General features: G+C 39.1%; 1 protein-coding gene across 2 annotated transcripts in view; it reads right to left on the minus strand.

Annotated features, from left to right (window-relative positions):
* The window catches only part of ATP1B3 (ATPase Na+/K+ transporting subunit beta 3), a 60,177-nt gene extending 41,330 nt beyond the window's left edge, over positions 1 to 18,847 (minus strand). The window contains exon 1 of one of the 2 annotated variants that reach the window (XM_037843652.1): positions 18,483 to 18,847. Coding sequence is in view for 1 of the 2 variants with exons in the window: in XM_037843643.1 (XP_037699571.1) it covers positions 18,483 to 18,591 (109 nt within the window). In the remaining variant the exon portion in view is untranslated. The remainder of the gene's footprint in view (positions 1 to 18,482) is intronic. The other variant, XM_037843643.1, reaches the window with a different exon arrangement.
* Positions 18,848 to 20,807: the final 1,960 nt, after the last annotated feature.

The following is a 20,807-nucleotide window of genomic DNA, read 5'->3' on the forward strand; positions in this document are numbered from 1 at the left end:
GGCTTCATCAGTCTGGATATACACTCCCTCAACAAACTGTGAGAGCCTGGGATCTGATCCCTTACTTCAATATACTCTCTAGTTACCCTCAAATACCCAGATACCAGAGAGACTATGCCTCTCCTCAGAGGATTCTGATGACTAGAAATTATTCTCCCTAGTAAAGAGATTAGCATTCTGATTATCGTTTTAAAAATTTTCAAGTAGAAGCAGGTATAGAAAAAAAAAAAGGGGGAATCAGTGCTATGGATAGGTACAAGTTGAAAATTCTTTGTATATTTGAATTTTCTTTAATAACAGCTTTATTGAGGTATAATTCACACATCAGACAATTCACCCATTTAAAGTGTGCAATTTGGTGTTTTTTAGTTTATTCAGAATTGTGCAACCATCACCACAGGGTTATGCAACCATCACCACAATCAATTGCAGAATATTTTCAACAATGCTCCCCCAAAAACCCTACCACTGGCAATACTCCACATTCCCTCTCCCTCCCCCTTCAGCTCCTGGCAATTACTAATCTACTTTTTGTCTCTATGAATCTGCCTACTCTGGGTATCTTGCATAAATTAAATCACAAAATATGTGGTTTCTGTGCCTGGCTTCTTTTACTTAGCAAAATGTCTTCAAGGTTCATGCATGTTGCAGCAGGTCTCAGTACTTCATTTCTTTTCATGGCTGAATAATTCATTGTACACATTTACCACATTTTCATTTATCTTTTCATCTGTCGATGGTTATTTGGGTTATTTCCATTTTTTGGCTGCAACAAATAATGCTGCTATGAACATTCTCATACAAGTTTTTGTGTGATGTTTTCAATGCTATCTTGGAGTAGCACTGCTGGCTAATATGGTAACTCAGTATTCAGTCTTTTAAGTAACTGCCAGAATGTTTTCCAAAGTTGCTATTCCCACTAGCAATGTGTGAGGATTTGAATTTCTCCACATACCTGTGAGCACTGATTATAGTCATTCCAGTAGGTGTAAAGTGGTATCTCACTATGGGTTTAATTTGCATTTCCCTAATAGATAATGAATGACTTTGAAGTTCTTTTCATGTGCTTATTTGCTATTTGTATATCTTCTTTGGAGCACTATCTATTCAGATTTTTTGCCCATATTTTAATTGGGTTGTCTTTATTGTTGAGCTTGAGTTTTTTACGTATTCTAGAAATAATCCCATTTCCAATACATAATGTATTTTGCCCCAGTCATCGGTTGTCTTTTCAGTTTCTCAATAGAGACCTTTGAAGTACAGACATTTTTAATTTTATAAAGTCCAATTTATGTCTTTTCCTTCGATCCCTTGTGATTTTGGTGTCATAGCTACAAAACCACTGCCTATTCCAAAGTCACAAAGATTTGCATCTGTTTTCCTCTAAGAATTTTACTTTTAGCTTAAGCAGTTTGAGTTAATTTTTGTATTCAGTGTAAGGTTAGCGTAAATTCCTTTTGTTTGCAAGTGGCTATCCAGCTGTCCCAGTACCATCTGTTGGAAAAAACTGTTCTTCCTCACTGAATGGTCACTGCACCCTTGACAAAAATCAACTGACCATAATGTGAATATAGCTCTATAAAATGGTAGGGAAAATATAAAACAGGGATAAAAGTGCTGGAGAAAACATGAAGAGAGGGACGTATGTATTTACTGTTGGTCAGGAGGCAGAATGGTGTAGCCTTTCGGGAGGACAGTGGGTGATTACACAAGAAGCTAAGTATGTGGGTGCCAAAAGGTCCTGCAACCTCATTAAGGGGCATATACTTGGAGGATCTGAGAGCAGGGAGATGAATGGACACTTGCACACTGGTGTTTATGGAGACACTATTCATGATCTGCATGGACGGTGGTAGCCTAAGGGTATATCCACTGAGGAAAAGAATGGTGAACTGTTGTGTGTGCATACAATGGAATACTGAGCAACTGCGAGAAGGACTGAAGCTGTGAGACATGCAGTGAGGTGAATGGATCCTGTAGACAGCATTTTGAGTGAAGCATGCCAGAAACAAATGCAAACACTATAATGCCTCAGCAACATGGACTACCTACAATGTGTAAACTCAGAACTGAATCTTAGAGCACAGCTTATCAGGGGAATGCATATTGTAACAGTCCCTAGATTGTAAATCTTACAGCAGTCACATCTATTCCTGAATTATAATGGCTATCTCCAGATTCCAAGATGCTGATCCCTTTGTGTATAACCTGATCGCCCTGGAACTTTGGGTATCTGTGTGACACCTGAAACTCAGAGGTAGAACTCAGCAGACATGAATGTCAGTATTAGCGCATATAGCAACTGTTTAAAAAGCTGAAAAAGAGTCTAGACTTTCAATTATAGCTATGAATGAAGCAGATGTGGTTAGGACTAGGGCAAATCAAGCCAAAGGGTAAAGGATGATACTGTTTTAAAACTCTAAATCCCATGTGAGACCAAGGAAAGAGATGTTTAGTTGGTGCATGTACAGTTTGTTCAAATACCATAATTACATGGAACTTTGAATAGGAAGTGAGACCTGGTAGGTTTGTATAGATTAGTGTGAAATAGTGACACGTCCCCAAGTAATTTGGGCAGAGAACAAAAATATTTATGCAGGGCCCCCCTGAGGAGCTAGGGGAAAATGCGGAGGGGTTGGGCTTCCACACCTGGATTGTTGCTGGTATTCTCAAAAACACTGAGGACTGGAGGTTTGGTGTGCTGAGCCCTCTATCTTGGGACTTGCTCTTATGAAGCTCACTTTTGCAAAGGAGAGGCTAAACCTGCTTATAATTGTGCCTAAGAGTCTCCACCTGAGTATCTCTTTGTTGCTCAGATGCAGCCCTCTCTCTAGCTAAGCAAACTCGGCAGGTGAACTCACTGCCCACCCCCCACTCCCTCTGCCCCCCTGCCACGTGGGATCTGACTCCCAGGGGTGTAAATCTCCCTGGCAATGCAGGATATGACTCCCGAGGATGAATCTGGACCAGACATTGTGGGATTAAGAACATCTTCTTGACCAAAAGGGGGATGTGAAACGAAACGAAATAAAGTTTCAGTGACAGAGAGATTCCAAATGGAGTTGAGAGGTCACTCTGGTGGGCATTTTTATGCACTATATAGACAACCTTTTTTAGGTTTTAATGCAATGGAATAGCTAGAAGTAAATACCTGAAACTATCAAACTGCAACCCAGTAGCCTTAACTCTTGAAGATGAATGTATAGCAATGAAGCTGACAAGGAGTGACAGTGTGATTGTGAAAACCTTGTGTATCACACTCCCTTTATCCAGTATGGATGGATGAGTAGAAAAATAGGTACAAAAACTAAATTAAAAATAGGGTAGGGGGGATGATTTAGGTGTTCTTTTTTACTTTTATTCTTTATTCTTATTTTTACTTTTTCTGGTATAAGGAAAATGTTCAAAAAATATATGATGGTACTGTGAACACCACAGTACACCACAGACGACTGTATGATATGTGAATATATCTCAGTAAAACTGAATTGAAAAAAAAAAAAAACCAAGGACCATAAAAGTGAGGGCTTATTTCCAGACTCTCAATTCTATTCCATTGCTCTATACATCTATCTTTATGCCAGTACCACAATGTCTTGAATAGTGTAGTAAGTGTTGAAATCAGGAAGCGTGAATCCTCAAACTCTGTTTTCCATTTAAAAGATTGTTTTCTCTATTCTGACTCCCTTGAATTTCCATATGAATGTTAAGATCAGGTTCTCAATTTCTGAAAAGAAGTCAGCTGAAAGTTGGATGATTATATCTTTTAATTCTTCTTGTGATGCTACAAAACAAAGGAGTAACACTCTGAAGTGTGGCAATCCAAAACTTTCTAATTAAGATAGGTAATAATGAGTGTTAGTGCATAGCTGTAAAAGATTTAAAATGAGCACAACTATATCAGAAAAATGCCAATTTTCCCCAGTTGTACTACTGTCTCACATCTCAGGAAGGAAAAATATTACATCTTAAATCGAACAAAGTTTCATGGTACAGAGAACTGCTCCACATCTCTGCTTGAAGCAAGAACACTGTGGATTCAAGAGTGGAATCTCAGGTTTTTTCCTCTCAGATCTACTATATGCTACCGAAAATTATCAGTAAATTTCTGTTGGTAATTTCGAAAAGTAAGCACTGGTAAATTTTCTGTGGACAGCTTGTATAAAATTAGTTGACAATTATAGTAAAATGTACGTAGAGATAAATGTGTACATATACACATACATTTTACATATTTATTAAAATAATGAAAAATATAACAAGATTTTATAATTTAAAAAAAGATTTAATAACTTGTCTAATATTAACCTACTAGTAGGGAAATAGAATAGTACTTCTCCATATGGTACCTTACCTTGCCTGCTCTCCTCAGCAGCCTCAACCCCATTATCTTCTCTAATCTAATCTCCCATTCTCTGAAAAATGTATCATTCAAGCATTGTGTTACTCCAGGTGACAGAAATTTATATTTGAATTAGATCTGTTCCTTCTATCTGAGAGTTCAGTTATTAGGAGTGACAGATACGTAAGCAAAGAATTACAGGTATCAAGTACTAGGGGAAGAATCAGAAAGAATTAACTTTCCCTAGCCTGGAGAGAAAAGAAAGGGATTTGATGAGAGAAGGCCTCCCAGAAATGAGATCTTAATTGGTTCACCAAAAATGGAGACTAGGAGAGGGCTCTGGATCAATGACTAGGTGACTGGATGGAGTACCAGTACTTATAACCTCGCTTCCACCCCAACACACACATGCCTCTGGTGCCAAGCAACCAGCAGCAGCAGTGGCAGCAGCACGATCTGCTCTGAAGTGGGAAAAGGGAACCTGATGCTGGTGCTAGAAACTGAGCAATGTCCTGGATATGTTGGTGAAAATCTAAAGGAGAAGAGAGTATCTCCATACCAGACCAGCTCTTGGCTACAACATGCTACCCACATCCCCAAATGCTGACAGGAAAATCTGAAAAAAGGAGAAGCACACAAGCCAGAATCATCAAAGATGCAGAAAAAAACAAAACAAACTAAAAAACACACAACTAACTCAATGAAAGAAAAGCATCAACTCATCAAAGAAAAGAACTAACACCTGAAAAAACTGGATTATAGGAGCCAACAGAAAAAGACTTCAAGCTCACGATAAATCCAGACACAAGAAAATGAGAAGGCACACCAGACTCGTAGCAAATATTTGCAAAATACAGAGCTGACAAAGAACTGTTGCAATAAAACAAAATAGACTTTAAAAAAAAGTTGAATGGACACTTAAGGAAAGAAGATATAAGGATGGCTAAAATAAGCTCATGAAAAGGTCCTCAACATCATAAGTCATCAGGGAAGAACAAATTGAAACAACAACAGAGAAACCACAGTGAGCTACCACTGCACATTTGAATGGCTAAACATTTTAAAGACTGACCAAACCAAGTGTTGGTGAGGATGTGGAACAACAGGAGCTCTCGGACACTGCTGGTGGGAATGTGAGTGTGAACTGACACAATCACTTTGGAAACAGTTTGACAATTTCTTGAGATATTTAGATTTCTTTAAAAATCCAAGACCAAGAAGAAAAACATAAAAAGCAATGTTGAGCAAAGAAACAAGTAAGACTTACTGGTAACATCTAAACAAGTGTTGCTTTTAGTTTCTTTTCCTGATCAGTTTTGAGGAAAATTTTACATACAATAAACTGTATCCATTTCAAGTGTACAATTCTAGTGAGTTTCGACAGTTGCATACTGCTGTGAAACTGCCACCACAATAAAGACACCAAATATTTCCATTATCCCCAAAAGGTTCCTGGAGCCCCTCTGCAATTCACACGCCCTCTGCCAGACACTAATCCCCTTGTCACTATAGAGTCATTTTTATTTTATATAATTTCATATAAAATTAAAATCCCAAAATAATATGGCAGTTAATAATTTTAAAAGTAGTCAAATAAAAGACACTCCCAAAGTAGATTTTAAAAAAATCCACCAGAGCAACTTATAAAAGACAATCTTAAAAACAAAACACTTAATAGTTGAAGATAAACAAGATGGGAAAATAAAATAGGTCTTGGCTAACAAAAGCAAGGTAGATGTGGCATCATTACTGTAATCAAAGTAGAACTGAAGTCAAAAAGCATTAATGAAGGTGAAGATATTTTGTATTAATAAAAAGCAAATAAAACACATCAAGAAGACTTTGTGATGTTAAGTGGCTTCAAATATATAAAGCAAAAGGTGAATTACAAAATTTACCACAAATAGGAGTGGTGATTTTATTAACATACCTCTCCTAGAAATCCACAGATCAAGTAAATAAAAACTACAAAAAGGACAGTAGGTATTTTCAAGACATAATTAACAGTGTTACCAGAAAATATACTCTCTACAAACTTGGGATACTTCCCCTCAACTGAACATGACTTAAAAGAGAAGAAACAAAAACAAAACAAAAAACTTAAGAAAATAAAAATCATTCAAGGCCACTTGTTCTCAGCTCCAAGTAAATATAACAGAAATTAAAAACAAACAAAAAACACAAGAGAATGCACTTCTAAATACCTCTTAGATTAAACTATAATAAAACTACCCCAAAATACAAAACAATATAACCGAAGCAGAACTCAAAAGGAAAATCCATAACGTTAATGCATTCATTAAAAAAAGTAAATCCAGGGAAGCAGGAAAGATTTAAGATAAAAGCACAAAGTAATGGAAACAAAATATATTTTAAGAAATTCAATCTGATCAATAAAATCAGTTTTCAATTAGTAAATTGGAAAAACAGAGGAAATACATACTTTTTGGAAAATAAAAATTTTCATATCAGAATTTTTACTAAAAGTAAACAGAGCACTACTCCTAAAAAAGACTTTTCAAATGGCTTTAATTGGTTCTCCCAAATTCTCAAGGAACAGACTATTTTCCTATCATAAACTATTCTTTTTGTATGCTCTGTAAGTTACCTAAATGGTTTTTATAAGGCTAGCACTATCCTAATACCAAAACTAACAACTGTATTCACACAAATATCATTTTCTTTTATAAATACTCAAATAGAGCCTATTATATACCATAGTGTGGTAATGACACAGGAATAGATAAAAATCAACAAAACACAACACTACTTTAGAAAGGATCCATATAAAATGGAATTTTGTATGTAACACAATTGTCAATTCAAATCAGTAAGGAAATGATGGATTTTTCAACATATGTTGGGATAAATGTTCAGGAAAAACCCATAAAATTGTTAAATTTGTGACGTTAATTTAAAAACAGTACAATAAAAGAAAAAATGTTAAGAAACAAGAGAGCAAAAAATATGAAAAGACTGCAAAATATTTACAAGTATAAAAAAGGCTGAATAGAGTATATAAAAAATTTCCTTTAGCCAATAAGGACATAAACAATACAAACAAAAAATAAGCCAAAAGATATGCAGGCATTACACAGAAAGGGAAACTGAGCAAACACATAAAAATATATATTCAGTAGTTGTTATCAGAGAAATTGCAAATTAAACCAATCAGATACCAGCATCTAATGGTACAATCATTAGATACAATCTAAATGTTCATCACAAAAGAAAATGATAAACCATAAATATTCATGCCATGGAAGACTATGCCACGAGTCAAAGGAATGAGACAAATCTGTTGACATGGAAAAACAGCCAGACCACAGTAAGCAAAAACAAGCAAGTTCTAGAATATACAGATTTCCTATCACTCATAAAAGTGAAGAAAAAGATAAAGCCACATATTCCTATATATTCCATACATCCCCAGGCGTGTGTGTGTGTGTGTGTCCAGTAGATGAACATTCATTACCTGTATGAAAGACTACAATTGGTAGAAGACAGTCAAGAGAAATATGAATGTATTTATGTATTCTTTTTTCTCCATTTTAGAAAGAATATTTACAAATACCTATAAAAGTTGAAGGAGATGTACACTGAACATCCATAAACTCATCAAGATACTACAAATATATTCTCTATCTCATATCTACCTACCGTATATCTAATTTTTGATGCATTCCAAAGTTGCATGTCAGTACACTTCACCCCTAAATACTTCAGCATGCAAATCATTAACTAGAATAGAAAAAAAAAAACAAACACAAGTCTCCTACCTGAATAACATTTGATAGGTTTTGAGAAATGTATTTACCTATACCATCCAAACCCTTATTTAAGTTATAGAATATTACCATCTGTTCCAGTTTGCTAAAGCTGCCATCATGCAAAATACCAGAAATTGATTGGCTTTTATAAAGGGAGTTTATTTGGTTACAAATTTACAGTCCTAAGGCCATAAAAGTGTCCAAACTAAGGCATCAAGAAGATACGTTCACTGAAGAAAGGCCAATGGAATCCAGAACACCTTCATCAGCTGGGAAGGCATGTGGCTGGCATCTGCTGTTTCCGGGTTGCATTTCAAAATGGCATACTACAAAATGTCTCTGGGCTTCTCTCTTAGCCTCTTCAGCTCCTGTGCATCTAACCATCTGGGGGTCCTCTCTTAGTTTCTCCAGAGTAAACTCTGGACTAGCACCTCTTAGTTTAGCATCTCCAAACAAGAGCTTTCAACAGCCTTCTCCAAAATCTCTCTCCCAGCTGCTTTCCAAAATGTCCCTCTCTTATAGGATCCCAGCGATTTAACCAAGATCCACCATGAATGGACAGGGTCCATAGCTCCATGGAGATAATTTAATCAACGGTCTAGCCCACAGTTGACTGAGTCACATTTCCATGGAAACACTCAATCAAAAGATTAATGTCTGCCTTCACAAGACTGCATCAAAGAATATGGCTTTTGGGGCACATAATATATCCAAACCGGCACACCATCACTCTGGAAAGTTCCCTCAGGTCCCTTCTGCAGTCAAACCCTGTCCCCACTGCCCTAGAGGGAATCACCATTCTGTTTTGTGTTTTTTTTTTTCCTAGCATAGGTTAGTATTGCTTATTCTAAAACTTCATGTAAATGGAATTGTACAGTATGAACTGTTGGGTAAAGCTACTTTCCCAGCCAGCATTATGTTTTTGAGATTCATCCATGTCTTCTATATCCGTAATCTGTTCCTTTTCACTGCTGAGTGGTATTCCACTGTTTGGTATTCCACTGCTTGGACACACTGATGCACTCCTGGGCTGCTTCCAGTTTGGAACTATTATAAAGCAAGCTACTATGAACATCCTGGCACAAGTGTTTTTATGGACACCTTTCTTGGATAAAGACCTAGGAGTAGAACTACTGGGTCATGGGGTAGGTGTCTTATTTATTTTTTTAAGAAACTGCCAGATATTTATTCAAAGTGGACATATCATATATTAAGTTTTTAAAAGCATTAACCAGTTAACAGGGGTTAGCCAGGAAAACAGCTAAGGATGACAGAGGTCATAGTGATATTATTCACCTCTGTACTGTAAAAATTCAAACAATGTTATATGAAAAGAACAAAACTAAGAGTCCACATCTCATTTAAGACCAGTTCAGGTTCCTTAAGCCAGTCTACAATGACTAAACTCTAACAAAAGACCTATCTGCTGCCACTGATTTTTGTAAATTAAATAATAATCAAACACAGCCAAGCCCATTTGTTTACAAATTATCCATGGCTGCTTTGGGGCTACAACAGCGAGTTGAGTAGTTACAAAAGAGAAAGGTACATACTGCAAAGCCTAAAATATTTATTGCCTGGAGCTTTAAGGAAAAAGTTTGCTGCCTCATGATCTAAAGCATTCATAGACTTTGCTTTTAATTACAAAGTTATATTTGCAACTATAGCATACAAGTTTTCTCTTTTTAGAGGAAACAAGGCCAAGAGATGTTAAATGAGTTACCTAAAGCTTAGATGAAGATGCGGAACCGGAATTTACGGCTATATTCTGACTCATGGTTTCGGTTTGCTAATGCTACCGTTACGCAAAATACCAGAAATGGACTGGCTTTTATAAAGGGGGTTTATTTGATTACAAAGTTACAGTCTTAAGGCCATAAAAGTGTCCAAGCTAAGGCATCAACAATAGGGTACCTTCACAGAGAAATGGCCAGTGGAGTCAGAACACCTCTCTGTCATCTGGGAAGGCACATGGCTGGTGTCTTCTTCCTTTGCTCCCAGGTTGTGTTTCAAAATGGCTTTCTCCCAGAACATTTCTCTCTAGGTGCCTGGGGGTATTCTCTTAGTTTCTCCCAGACCAACTCTGGAGTAGCAAAAGTCTACTTTCAATGGCTGTCTTCAAAATACCTCTCTTGGCTGCAGCAGCAAGCGCCTTCTGTCTGAGCTTTTATAGGGCTCTGGTAAACTAATCAAGACCCATGCTGAATGGGTGGGGCCACACCTCCATGGAAATAATCTAATCAAAGGTATTACCCACAGCTGGGTGGGTCACATCTCCATGGAAACAGCCTAATCCAAAGATTCCAACCTAATCAACACTAATACTTCTGCCCACACAAGGCTGCATTAAAGGACGTGGTGTTTTGGGGGACATGATTCATCCAAACCACTACAGTCATCTTCTGAGTATAATTCTAACATTCATCAAGTAAAAACATATATGCCCACAGGCTCACTTTAATATGATGCCCTATCTGGAAACTTCAAAATGACTTAGAGGTTTAGTGAACAGAGCCTAGGTGACCTAGAGCAATTATGCCTTTATATACAGCTATCTCCACAAATAAGAATTTCACAGAGTGTTTCTATACCAATTAATCTACAAATTTAGCCCAAGGAATAGGTAAATCACAAGCAGAAACTGATAAAATGACAACAATTTGTTCACTTAAAAAGAGTAAGTGCATACTCTATGTTTTGTGCAGATGTAAGCCCCGCCCCCTGACATCCTAAATTCATAAAAAAACTATAATTCAGGACAGAAAGCTTTAGGTTATACAAGACAAAAGAGGTATTATTTCCACCGGGCATATCAGAGGTTTATGGCAGAGCTGGCACTCAAGCTAGGTCTCTGAAGCAGGAAGAATTTATAATGCAGAGACTGAAGGACGTGGGGGGAGGAGGGCAAGAATAAGTAGTGTGGCATTCCAATCAAGGGGCATCAGACACGTGGGGTATATAATAAGCAATATAAGTGGGAAATTACACGTTATAAAGTTGAAAACTTAACTGAAAGCCAATCTGTCATGAGCCTGGATTACCAGGCTGTCTGGAATTTATTTAGACTTTCTCAAAGCAGTGGGGACACAAACAGTTTTGTGGTATGGGGAATAGCATGATCAAAGCTGCAGCCTTAGAAATAATCTGACAGCAGTGAGATTACACTGGTTCAGGTCACAATGATTCCAAAGTGTTTCCCTGGAAAACTCTGGAGACACATCAGGAGCTAAAAGCCCACTCTTAACCCCAGTGTCAAGAACAATACTTTAAAAAAATAATAAAAAATAAAAAAAAAAAGCAGAAGATACAAGATGGAAAGCCAATGTTTTAGGGCGAATTTTGAAACAACTTTGAAAAACTTACAAAAGATCTTCATCTGGTGCTTCAAGTTTTTAACCAGAGAGTTTATAACAAAAGGCACTACCAGATCATGATAAAGTGAGACAGGGTGGATGGGAGTGTTAAGGGCTATGAAATTTTCAACAGGTGGCTAGGATTATGAAGCATCCTGGGTTTCACCGGAATGTGTGTTTTCACCAGATTGGAGGTGAGTGGATGAATAGGTGACAGAAAATAAATTCCTAAATCAAGTGTAGTAGTGGTGATGTGGGTGTGAGTCACAGGCAGACACAAGAGGGTCATGGAAGTAGAACGGGCCCAATTTTGCCAGGTTTAGAGCCCAGATGACAGAAAGGATTGTAAAGCTATTTTCAAACATTGTAGATGTACAAGCAAGACAGAACTTCAGTGGAGGGAGAACTATATAAATCCTGTTTACCAGGTGATACATAAGGTTTTGGAGAGCTGGTTGACACTGAAGTCTCATTCTCTCAGGTTTGTGGGATATGCAGGAAGCAACTGGAAACAGACACCTGAAATCCAAGAAAAATATCAACCCAGAAATAAAATGTGTGAGTTATCTTAGCAATTGTTTTAGGAGATTGCCAGAGAAGGAGAAGCAGAGAAAACCAGGCCAAAGACAGAAATTGGGAAACAGACATTTGGTAAACAGGAGAAGGAAGAGCAGACAGGAAGGAACAGTGAAAGGAATGGTTGGAGAAGTAAGGATTAGGAGAGTAAAAATTAAAAGAGGCCACTTTTTACGGGTCTGATACTCAACAGGCAAGAGACCACCAAAAGACAAGAACCTCATGTCTTGAAGGAGGCTTAGTTTCCAAGTCATGCCCTTACCATGGCACCAACAAATATTAAAAGGATGTTACAAATAAGAGTCAGGCTTCACAATGGCTCAGTGACACAGTTTAAACAGATTATGGGAGGCTTTTAAGTTAGTGAATTCTTTTCAGAAATATTATTAGAAATACAGCAATGTATAGGGGAGAGGAGGACACTATTAAACAAATCCACATTAAATTTGAGAGCCAGTCACTTTTTCAAAAAAAAAAAACACATGGCCGGTCTCAAAAAAGTAGTATTACATAACTAAGAAGAGCAGCAGAGAAGCAAGCAGGAGACCTGGATGTTAACCCTGGTTTTGTTACTCTAGTCAAATGCATGATCCAGGCATGTCACAAACTCAGCTGAGTCTCCATCAAGGAAGTTGGGTGGAAAATCTCTAAGCTCCCTTCAAACCCTAAACTTAGATCAGGATATAACAGGTGACAACTAACTAGCCAGGTCAAGGTGGAATGTGTGAAAGAGAGGTCCAGAAGCTAGGAAAAAAGGCCCAGCAGAGAGGGGAAGCTGAGAACTGCATGGAATGGTAAAGATGACAGAGAGAAATAAGCTTGCAAGATTATAAAGTGTTTGCAGGACATGCTAAGGAGCCCCTGAGGACAATGGAGATTTCAATGAATGGTTTTGAGCAATCAAGCAATAGGTACAAATATGTACTTCTGAAAGATATTTTGGGTTACAGAGTAGATAACCAACTGGAAGAAAAAGAAATGACTAGAGGTCACGAGACCAACTAGAAAGCTATCAGAGTAATTCAGGCAGTGCAAGACAGTGGACTACACTAAGGAAGAAAACAGTAGGACTGGAGAGTTGGGGATTATTTCAGAGATGTATGAGACATAACAACAACAACAACAACAAAAAAAAAAAAAAAAAAAAAAACTGGAAAGGACAAGGAGGAGCAAGAGGACAAAGATAACCCCCAGGTTTCTGGCTCTGACCAGTAGATTGATGCCATTCACTATAAGGAAGAGGCACACAACAGCAAGTGTGGTTGAGAGAGGGATGGGCTCAGGGAAGATCATCAATTCAGTTTTGGACAGAAGAGGTGCCTATGAAACATCCAACTGAAGATTTCTAACATACAGTTGGATATACTACAAAAAAAGCCATATAGACCAGAGACACAGATTTGGAAGCCCCAACAGAGAGACAGTAACCAAAGCCCCAGGAATAAAGGGTTCAAGCAGAAGTATGAACAGTCATCACAAAGGTGATGGAGACAGCCAGGGATACTCCCAGCACATCAGCCTCAAAGAAGGCAGAGGAATAAGATCTGCTTCTCTTAATTGTAAGCGATAAAACCACGTTATCTTAACTGAATGCATTTTAAAAAATTTATATATGTCCTAAAAACTTAGTTATACATAGGAAAAAGACTTAAAATGTTAACAGTGGTTATGTTAGGTGGTTAAAGATTACAGGTAAGTTTACTTCAAAATCAACATGAATGCACAATGTAAATGTAATAATAAATTTATCTTTCAAAGTAAAAATTCTTTTCTTCTATTACACAATCGATGGTAAATGATAGGTCCTTTATCAAACATGATGATAAGTCATGGAACAGTCATTACTAAAGACGTGAGGTTTTTGAAAACTTCTTTTAATACAACTAAAAGAATATTCTATATATATATAAATTCAAAAGTCAGTTTCAAAGGAAACAGATTATTATGTGGCGGGACTGAAGCAGGGGGAGCCGTTGCTCTTTGTAACAGTGTCAAAGCACATGCTACCGTAATTAAAATGGTATCTGCAGTACAACATGCAAAATTACGCTTTCCCTCCCCTTCCACTACCAGTCCAAGAAGTGCTGTCTCCTGCTGGGTGAAGGCTCAGCATGCACTCTGCTGCCACACCCACTTACAGCCTGCACACAGGGTAAGTCAAGTCCTATTACTTTCCCAACAGTGCACATTTTTGTAAAGTTTGTAAAATTTCTTTAAAATGTCACACTCCACAGGACAAAGAACGCCACCTTACAAAACTATCTGCTAATGAGGAAATAAACACACTTGCGTTCTTCCCTATGGTCAGACAACTAAGATGGGATGGAGTGTGATCTCCCAAGCAGAGCATTTGCTGAGGCATGACCAAGAATGGGAGCAGGTGATTCTTAGAAAATTGTACTTCATGGACCTATAATGAAAGAAAAGGCACACATGAACAAAATATAGGTGCTAGCAGTCTTGGTCCAGAATACTGACTATACCTGGAAATCTGCAACTCAAGTTTTAAGTTAATATTAATATAAAACACTTATTAACAGATAACCTTAAGAAAGATAAACTCCAAAGAAGCACGCAAGCAGATGTCATTAAATGACGCATTGGAAAGTTTAAAAAAGAAAGCTCTGGCCTTGGAGTCTGAAGGCCCAAGGATTCGTCAGTAACTGAGTGAGTGAATTTTGGCAAATCAGAGTATCCTTCAGATTCAATTTTCTTATCTATGAAATGAGGGCATTAGATTAGTGACTTGCAAAACTTCTGACTGTAAGCCATAGTAAGAAATACAGTTTACATCGGGTTAGGTATAGATACAAAATATACAAAAGTTTTACAAAACACTTTTCCTTAAGTAGAATAAACATATTAGGTACAATAAATTCTAATATATTTTTATCATTCTATTTCATTATTTTAAAAAATGTTAATGGCAACATGTGGCTCACTACCTACAGTTTAAATAACCCTAGATGATCTCTAAGCTGCCTTTCACTTCTTTTAGTTTAAGTGCATTTAACACACTTAGGTTATTTAATATCTGCAACATCAGCCACAAGGTGCTAACTTTTCTCTATTCTATTTTCATAAATGGCAACTACTTACTGCTGGTGTGTACTTACTGTTCAGCTTGAGAAACCAGATCTAAGTTTCCTCTAAAGTACACTTGGATCACCTACCAAGTTTGCTTTGGAAGGTTATTACGAAAAATCCAATGAGGTGACTTGTGTGTATGTAAAGCGTTTTGAAGCTTTTGTAACCAAATATAAGATGGTAGCCAAATACACAATGAAGTAGCTACTTAAAATTTTTATATAACTGTTTAATTAAGTGAATGTGATGTAACACACATTTTCACTTTATCCCAAATGTAAACAGCAAAATTGCTTTCTATGTATGTGTGCTTTTTAACAGATCTAATGAACTCAGGGAATAACTCAGAGCAAATGGGAAAAACACACTAAAGACTTAAATGTAAAACATAAAACTAGAAAATATCTTGGATAAGAATTTTTATCAAGTCCTGGGGATAAAGAAGCCACTCTCTGCACACCAGCAGACATGGAAACTTGACAAGATCAAAATAAGATGGGATTTTATTTCTACCACCTATATTAAATTTCTGAATAACAACAACAAAGAGGTCAAGACAACTTGGGGGAAAACATTTACCCAAATGACAAAGTTTTTTATTTATTGAAAAAAAAAAACAGCTGTTACCAAAATGTAGTTAAAAAAGAAAAGACAACATGGGGAAGAATAGCATCAGCATTGATGAAGGTATAAGACACCACTATACACTGTTGGTAGGAGTATAAATTAACATAACCTTCCAGGAAGGCACTACTAAATGTTTTCAATATGTAAAAGGTTTGTATGCTTTATGTGAACTAGAAATTCCACCAGTAAAAATACATCTGAAGGAAATAAATTTGCAAAAATGTACAAGTAAGGATGAAGGGACTAGGAGGAAGACCAGGACAATAAAATAATACACACGTTAAAAAATCATGGCATATCTAGCTATATGATGGAATACTAGTCAGTTATTAAATACAGTGATACAGATCTCTACTATCATGGGAAGATACAATATACTCAGAAGACCATAAAACAACAATAACCAGTATGACTGCTTTTTGTAAAAAAAATTTCAATGTTATACACATTTCTTCATCTGTCTGGAAAGATATATACTGAAATGTTAATAGTATCTTTGAGGTGATAAGATCCAAGTAACCACTAGGCCAAACAGTACCTTTATGGGAATTAAGAAAAGGCACCCTCTCCTGGCTGACAAATCCCCACAAACACACTGCTCTGCAGGCTGATTTTGTCTACATGAGAATTAGAACAAGGTACCCCTTTCTCCAGGCAGACCCAGCCATCCTCCAGGGTGCACAGCATGGTGAGCTGAGTATGGATTTCAGCTGCCACTCACCACCCACTCCCTCCCACTCACAAATCCTGCAGGTCCCAGCTTGCAGGTTGGGATAGGATTATGGATACTTTTCAACTATTTACAACATTCTGCACCGGCTTATTATTATGTACAATAAAAACACAGAGATTGACTACTTGTTGGTAAGAGTAATATTTCAAGTAAAATTTTCTGTTTTGAAAAAAGGTCTTGTCTTAATCCCTCTAAACTGGTCCCAACTTGCATTACTTCTACAGGTCTCGTGTACTGCCTATATTTTGATAATTTGTGCACGTGGTATCTATTTAAGAGCATACACCTAATAAAATTGCTAACCTCAAACCATGTAATACCTAGGTTAGACAGGGAGTACTATCTACAGTAAGAAACATCATTCTAAGACAGATTGAATATACTTAGTATTGGAAATGAGAAGGCACAGAGGAATGGAGAAGGGAAGGAAGTAGTCTACAGAAATTAATCCCTTTCCACCACACCAAAAATTCCTTCAGCAAAGTTAGTGCACTCGAGAGAAAACTAATTAACCTTTTTAATTGTCCACCATTTTTTCCCCATTTAGCTCAAGATAAAAGATTTATTTCTTTATCTCACTAGTGGGTTTCCAAAAGATAGCAATTTAAGTAAAATTCATGAGCGATTACCATGCAGTTAGACAAGGCATCTGCAAAATAATAAAATATTAAGCTAGGATTAAAGGAAACCTGGGTTCTTTCCTTGGCTTTGTGGACTATATAATTTTACACAAGGCAAAAATCACTACCTTTCTGGGTCTCATTTTTTTCTCTCTAAAGTGAACTAAAAATCCTTCAAGGACCCTTTCAACTTTTGATAGGACTTTACGTCCTTTTACCATTCTGGAGGAGCCAATTTCAGTCAGCAGCAACAGTTTATAATCTGAGTCATCCCTAATTTACTCTCTTCAAATTTCTCTTAAAAATGTGCTCAAATAGTTCTCAACTCTATAAATTTATTCCCACTCGGGGAAAAGGTCTATCAAGACTAACAAAATATTTTCCAAAAGACAAAAAAAAAAAAAAAATGTAAAAAGTAGTTTATGTATAAAGACAAAAAAAAACACTAGTCCTTATTCAGACATTAATATAATTTTGCGAAAAAGGCACCGTAAAGAAGCACTACACTGGTAGATGGTTTAAATTTTTCGTTTAAAACAAAGAACTCTCGCATAGAAAAACTGCTAGCATATACCATCACTCACATGTTTTGAAGGCACAGAAAAAACTGCAGTTCAGACAGTATTTACTTTTCCCCCAAGAAGCAAATTTGTAAGGAGGAAAACCTCTGTAATTAAAAAGGAATTAGGGAGGAATTAACCTTTTAACTCCCCAAAATTGAAGTGCACTTTCCTGCACAAAGTACTTCTGTGATTAACTCAACGCTGTACATTCATGCAACCCACACACTTCAGCACTCACACTCTTGAGACCGGTTGGGGTAGCAGCGTGGACGAGTCATAAGATAGCGGAGGGAGTGGAAATTTCCTCTCCCTGGCGGTGGGGCAGGGTCTGGCTTCCCCGAACCGCTCGGCGCTGCCAAGCGCCTCCGCGAGGGCCTCTCCCGGCGGGCGCGCTCGGTACAAAGGAGGCCCCGGCGCTCGGCCTCGGCACGCTCGGGGCTCGGCACCGGGCAGAGGTCCCCGACTTTCGGCGCCGTTCGGGGCGGGAGGCTGGGCAGCACGTGCGTCCCGCTCCGGGCCTGGAGGAAGGAACCGGCGCGGTGCGGCTGGGCCGGAGCTGCCCGCGGGCCCCGCTGCCTTGGAGGAGAGCAGCGGCTCGCCTGGCCGGCTCGGCGAGAAATGAATGGGGCCGCCGGGGGCGCGGGCCGCACTCAGCCATCTCTATCGCCTGAGTCGGGCTGTCGGGAAAGAAAGCGGCTACGAGCGGCGCAGGCAGCGACAGCTCCAGGGGCCACGGCGCGGGGTACTGCCTCCCGCCTTTCCCACCCGACCGCGCCCTGCGCCCCCAGGAGCCCAATCACCGCCCGCTCACCCCAGCTCTTGGCGGTGCGTCCCAGGAACTCTCCAGTGGTCGGGTTGTAGACGAAGAGCTTCCACTCGGCCAGGCTCTCGTTTAAGGACTTCTTGTCTTTCTTCGTCATGGTGTGTGTGAGGGCTGGGAGGTGAGCGGCGGCCGCGGGGGTGGAGGCGGCGAAGAGCGCAGAGGCGCGTCCCGGCTCAGGCGGGCAGCCCGGCGACCGCGGCAGAGGGCGGGACAGCCCAAGACACTTCCTTGCTGCGGCTAGCACTCAAGCCGACTGCGCCGCGCCGAGCCGGGCTGCAGCTCCGGCCGGGGGAGCCTGACGTCCCTGCCCGCCGCAGCCAATCCCCAAGTCGCTCGGCCCGCGCCGCCGCCGCCACCGCCGCCGCCGCCGCTACAGCCTCCCGCCCGCGACCCGGGCGCCTCCCGCGGCGGCGAGAACGCCCCACCCCGCCCTGGCCCCGCCCCCCGGCCCTGCCCCGCCCCGCCCCGCGGTCCCCGGTCGGGCTTTGAGGAGCTTCAGGTCTCCCTCTTCCCTGGCTGGAGGAAGCAAAACTACATACGGCAATTCTAAGAAATCATAAGAGCTTGATAATAAGCAAATTTATAACAATAAGCAAGAGGCCGACATTCCTGACCCTCAGGTTTATCAAGACGACTGGGTTTCCTGGGACCTCCCAGGCGCCCTGGCTCCAGTTGGATGCTGCGGGCAGCCTGGGCCCAGCGTCCTCTCGGCTCCGGCCTCCCGGCCTGCCTGCGGCGGTGCCGAAAGAAGGGCCCCCTGCGCTTGGGTTCTGCCACTCCGCATGCCTCCCCAGAGCCCGGAAAATATTCCACTCTAACCAAGTCATCTTCACCGAGGACGGAAGGCCAAGACACTTAACCACCCCCTCCCCGAACACCCTCCAAACCGTTTCCAGGCATTCTCCCTTGGGCTCTATGACGTTATGAGAAGATACTCTGCTGTAGTATCTCGTGAGGGTCTTATGGAGTGTCATACACGGCTGCTCAGAGAATGTCCTTGCTTGGATTTTTCAAAAGCGTCTGAATTTAACCAGGAATCTCGGATCAATGGGGATTTCATTCTAAATAAGCCAGTATTCATCAGAATATAATTTTTCTCCAGGTTCAGTTGAATTTATCAATTAAATCAACATACATGCTTTCCTGGAATTTATGTCAACTAAAAGACTCTGCTTTTTTTTTCCCTCAAACCTTCAAATTCTCAATTTACAGAAAATAAATGCTTCGTTTAGTTAATGCCAAAATAACGTTACCGGCTTTTCATCTTTACCACTGTAGTGGACCCTCCTCGGGATTGGAGCTAAGGGTGCCATCAGCGTTTTCCTACACAAGGTGGAGCTGAAGAGTACGGTACTCGGGCACTTAAATAGGAGTTTGGGAAGAAGCGTTATTTAGGAGAAAAACAAATAGAGCAACAAAATTATTGTCTATCTGAAATTCATATTTAACAGGACTGCCTGTGTTGAACTTGAAAACAAAAATTATGAATGAGGAAATGTAGCACTCATTGTTTGGAATGACAAATTATAATCCATCTTGAAGTTTAAACACAGCCTGCAGAAATCTGACATTTCTCTCGTTTCTTCACTTTGCTCATCAAAGCAAGGAATTACAAATTATGTTTACCACAAGTGGACAAGAGATAGAAGAGAAATATTTTGAGGTGGTGGGGTTTGTCTCTGTCTCTCTCTCTCTCTCTCTCTCTCTCTCTCTCTCTGTGTGTGTGTGTGTGTGTGTGTGTGTGTGTGTGTGTGTATGCTTAAGAAAGAAAGCTAAATTTATAATTATAACCTTGGGAATATTAGCCAAAAATCCAATTAAATTTTTTGAACTAATGACACAAAAAATGTGTAGAAGCATTTTGAAAATTTGGCATGAAATTGACATTAGAAATAGCAAAATACGTTGCAAAAAACTAGAATGCATTTCTTTAGGTCAGAGACAAGATTGAAACATAACCAAGGAATGGAAATAGTTAACTATTTTCATCTCATTAAAAATTGAACTATAAATTAATGAAGAGCTAAAATACTGGTAGTGTTGATAGCAGGCTTTTTACTTTAAGTAAGAGGGAAGATACAGTATGCTGGCGATAAAATATATAACCCATCTGTTGGTGTGTATGCATGTGTGTGCACACACTAATAACAAGCATACTTTTGAAATAATTACCTGGCATGCACAAAACATGGTAAAGAACATTATGAGATAGCGTTTCAAAGATATTAACAAAATGGCTACTGTCAGAGATTTTAGTTTGTATATTTTTAGTGGTAGTTAATGACTTTCATACATGGTGCTTTGTGGTTTTCC

Source organism: Choloepus didactylus, chromosome 1 (genome assembly GCF_015220235.1).
Source record: "Choloepus didactylus isolate mChoDid1 chromosome 1, mChoDid1.pri, whole genome shotgun sequence".
NCBI classification, from domain to species: Eukaryota; Metazoa; Chordata; class Mammalia; order Pilosa; family Megalonychidae; genus Choloepus; species Choloepus didactylus.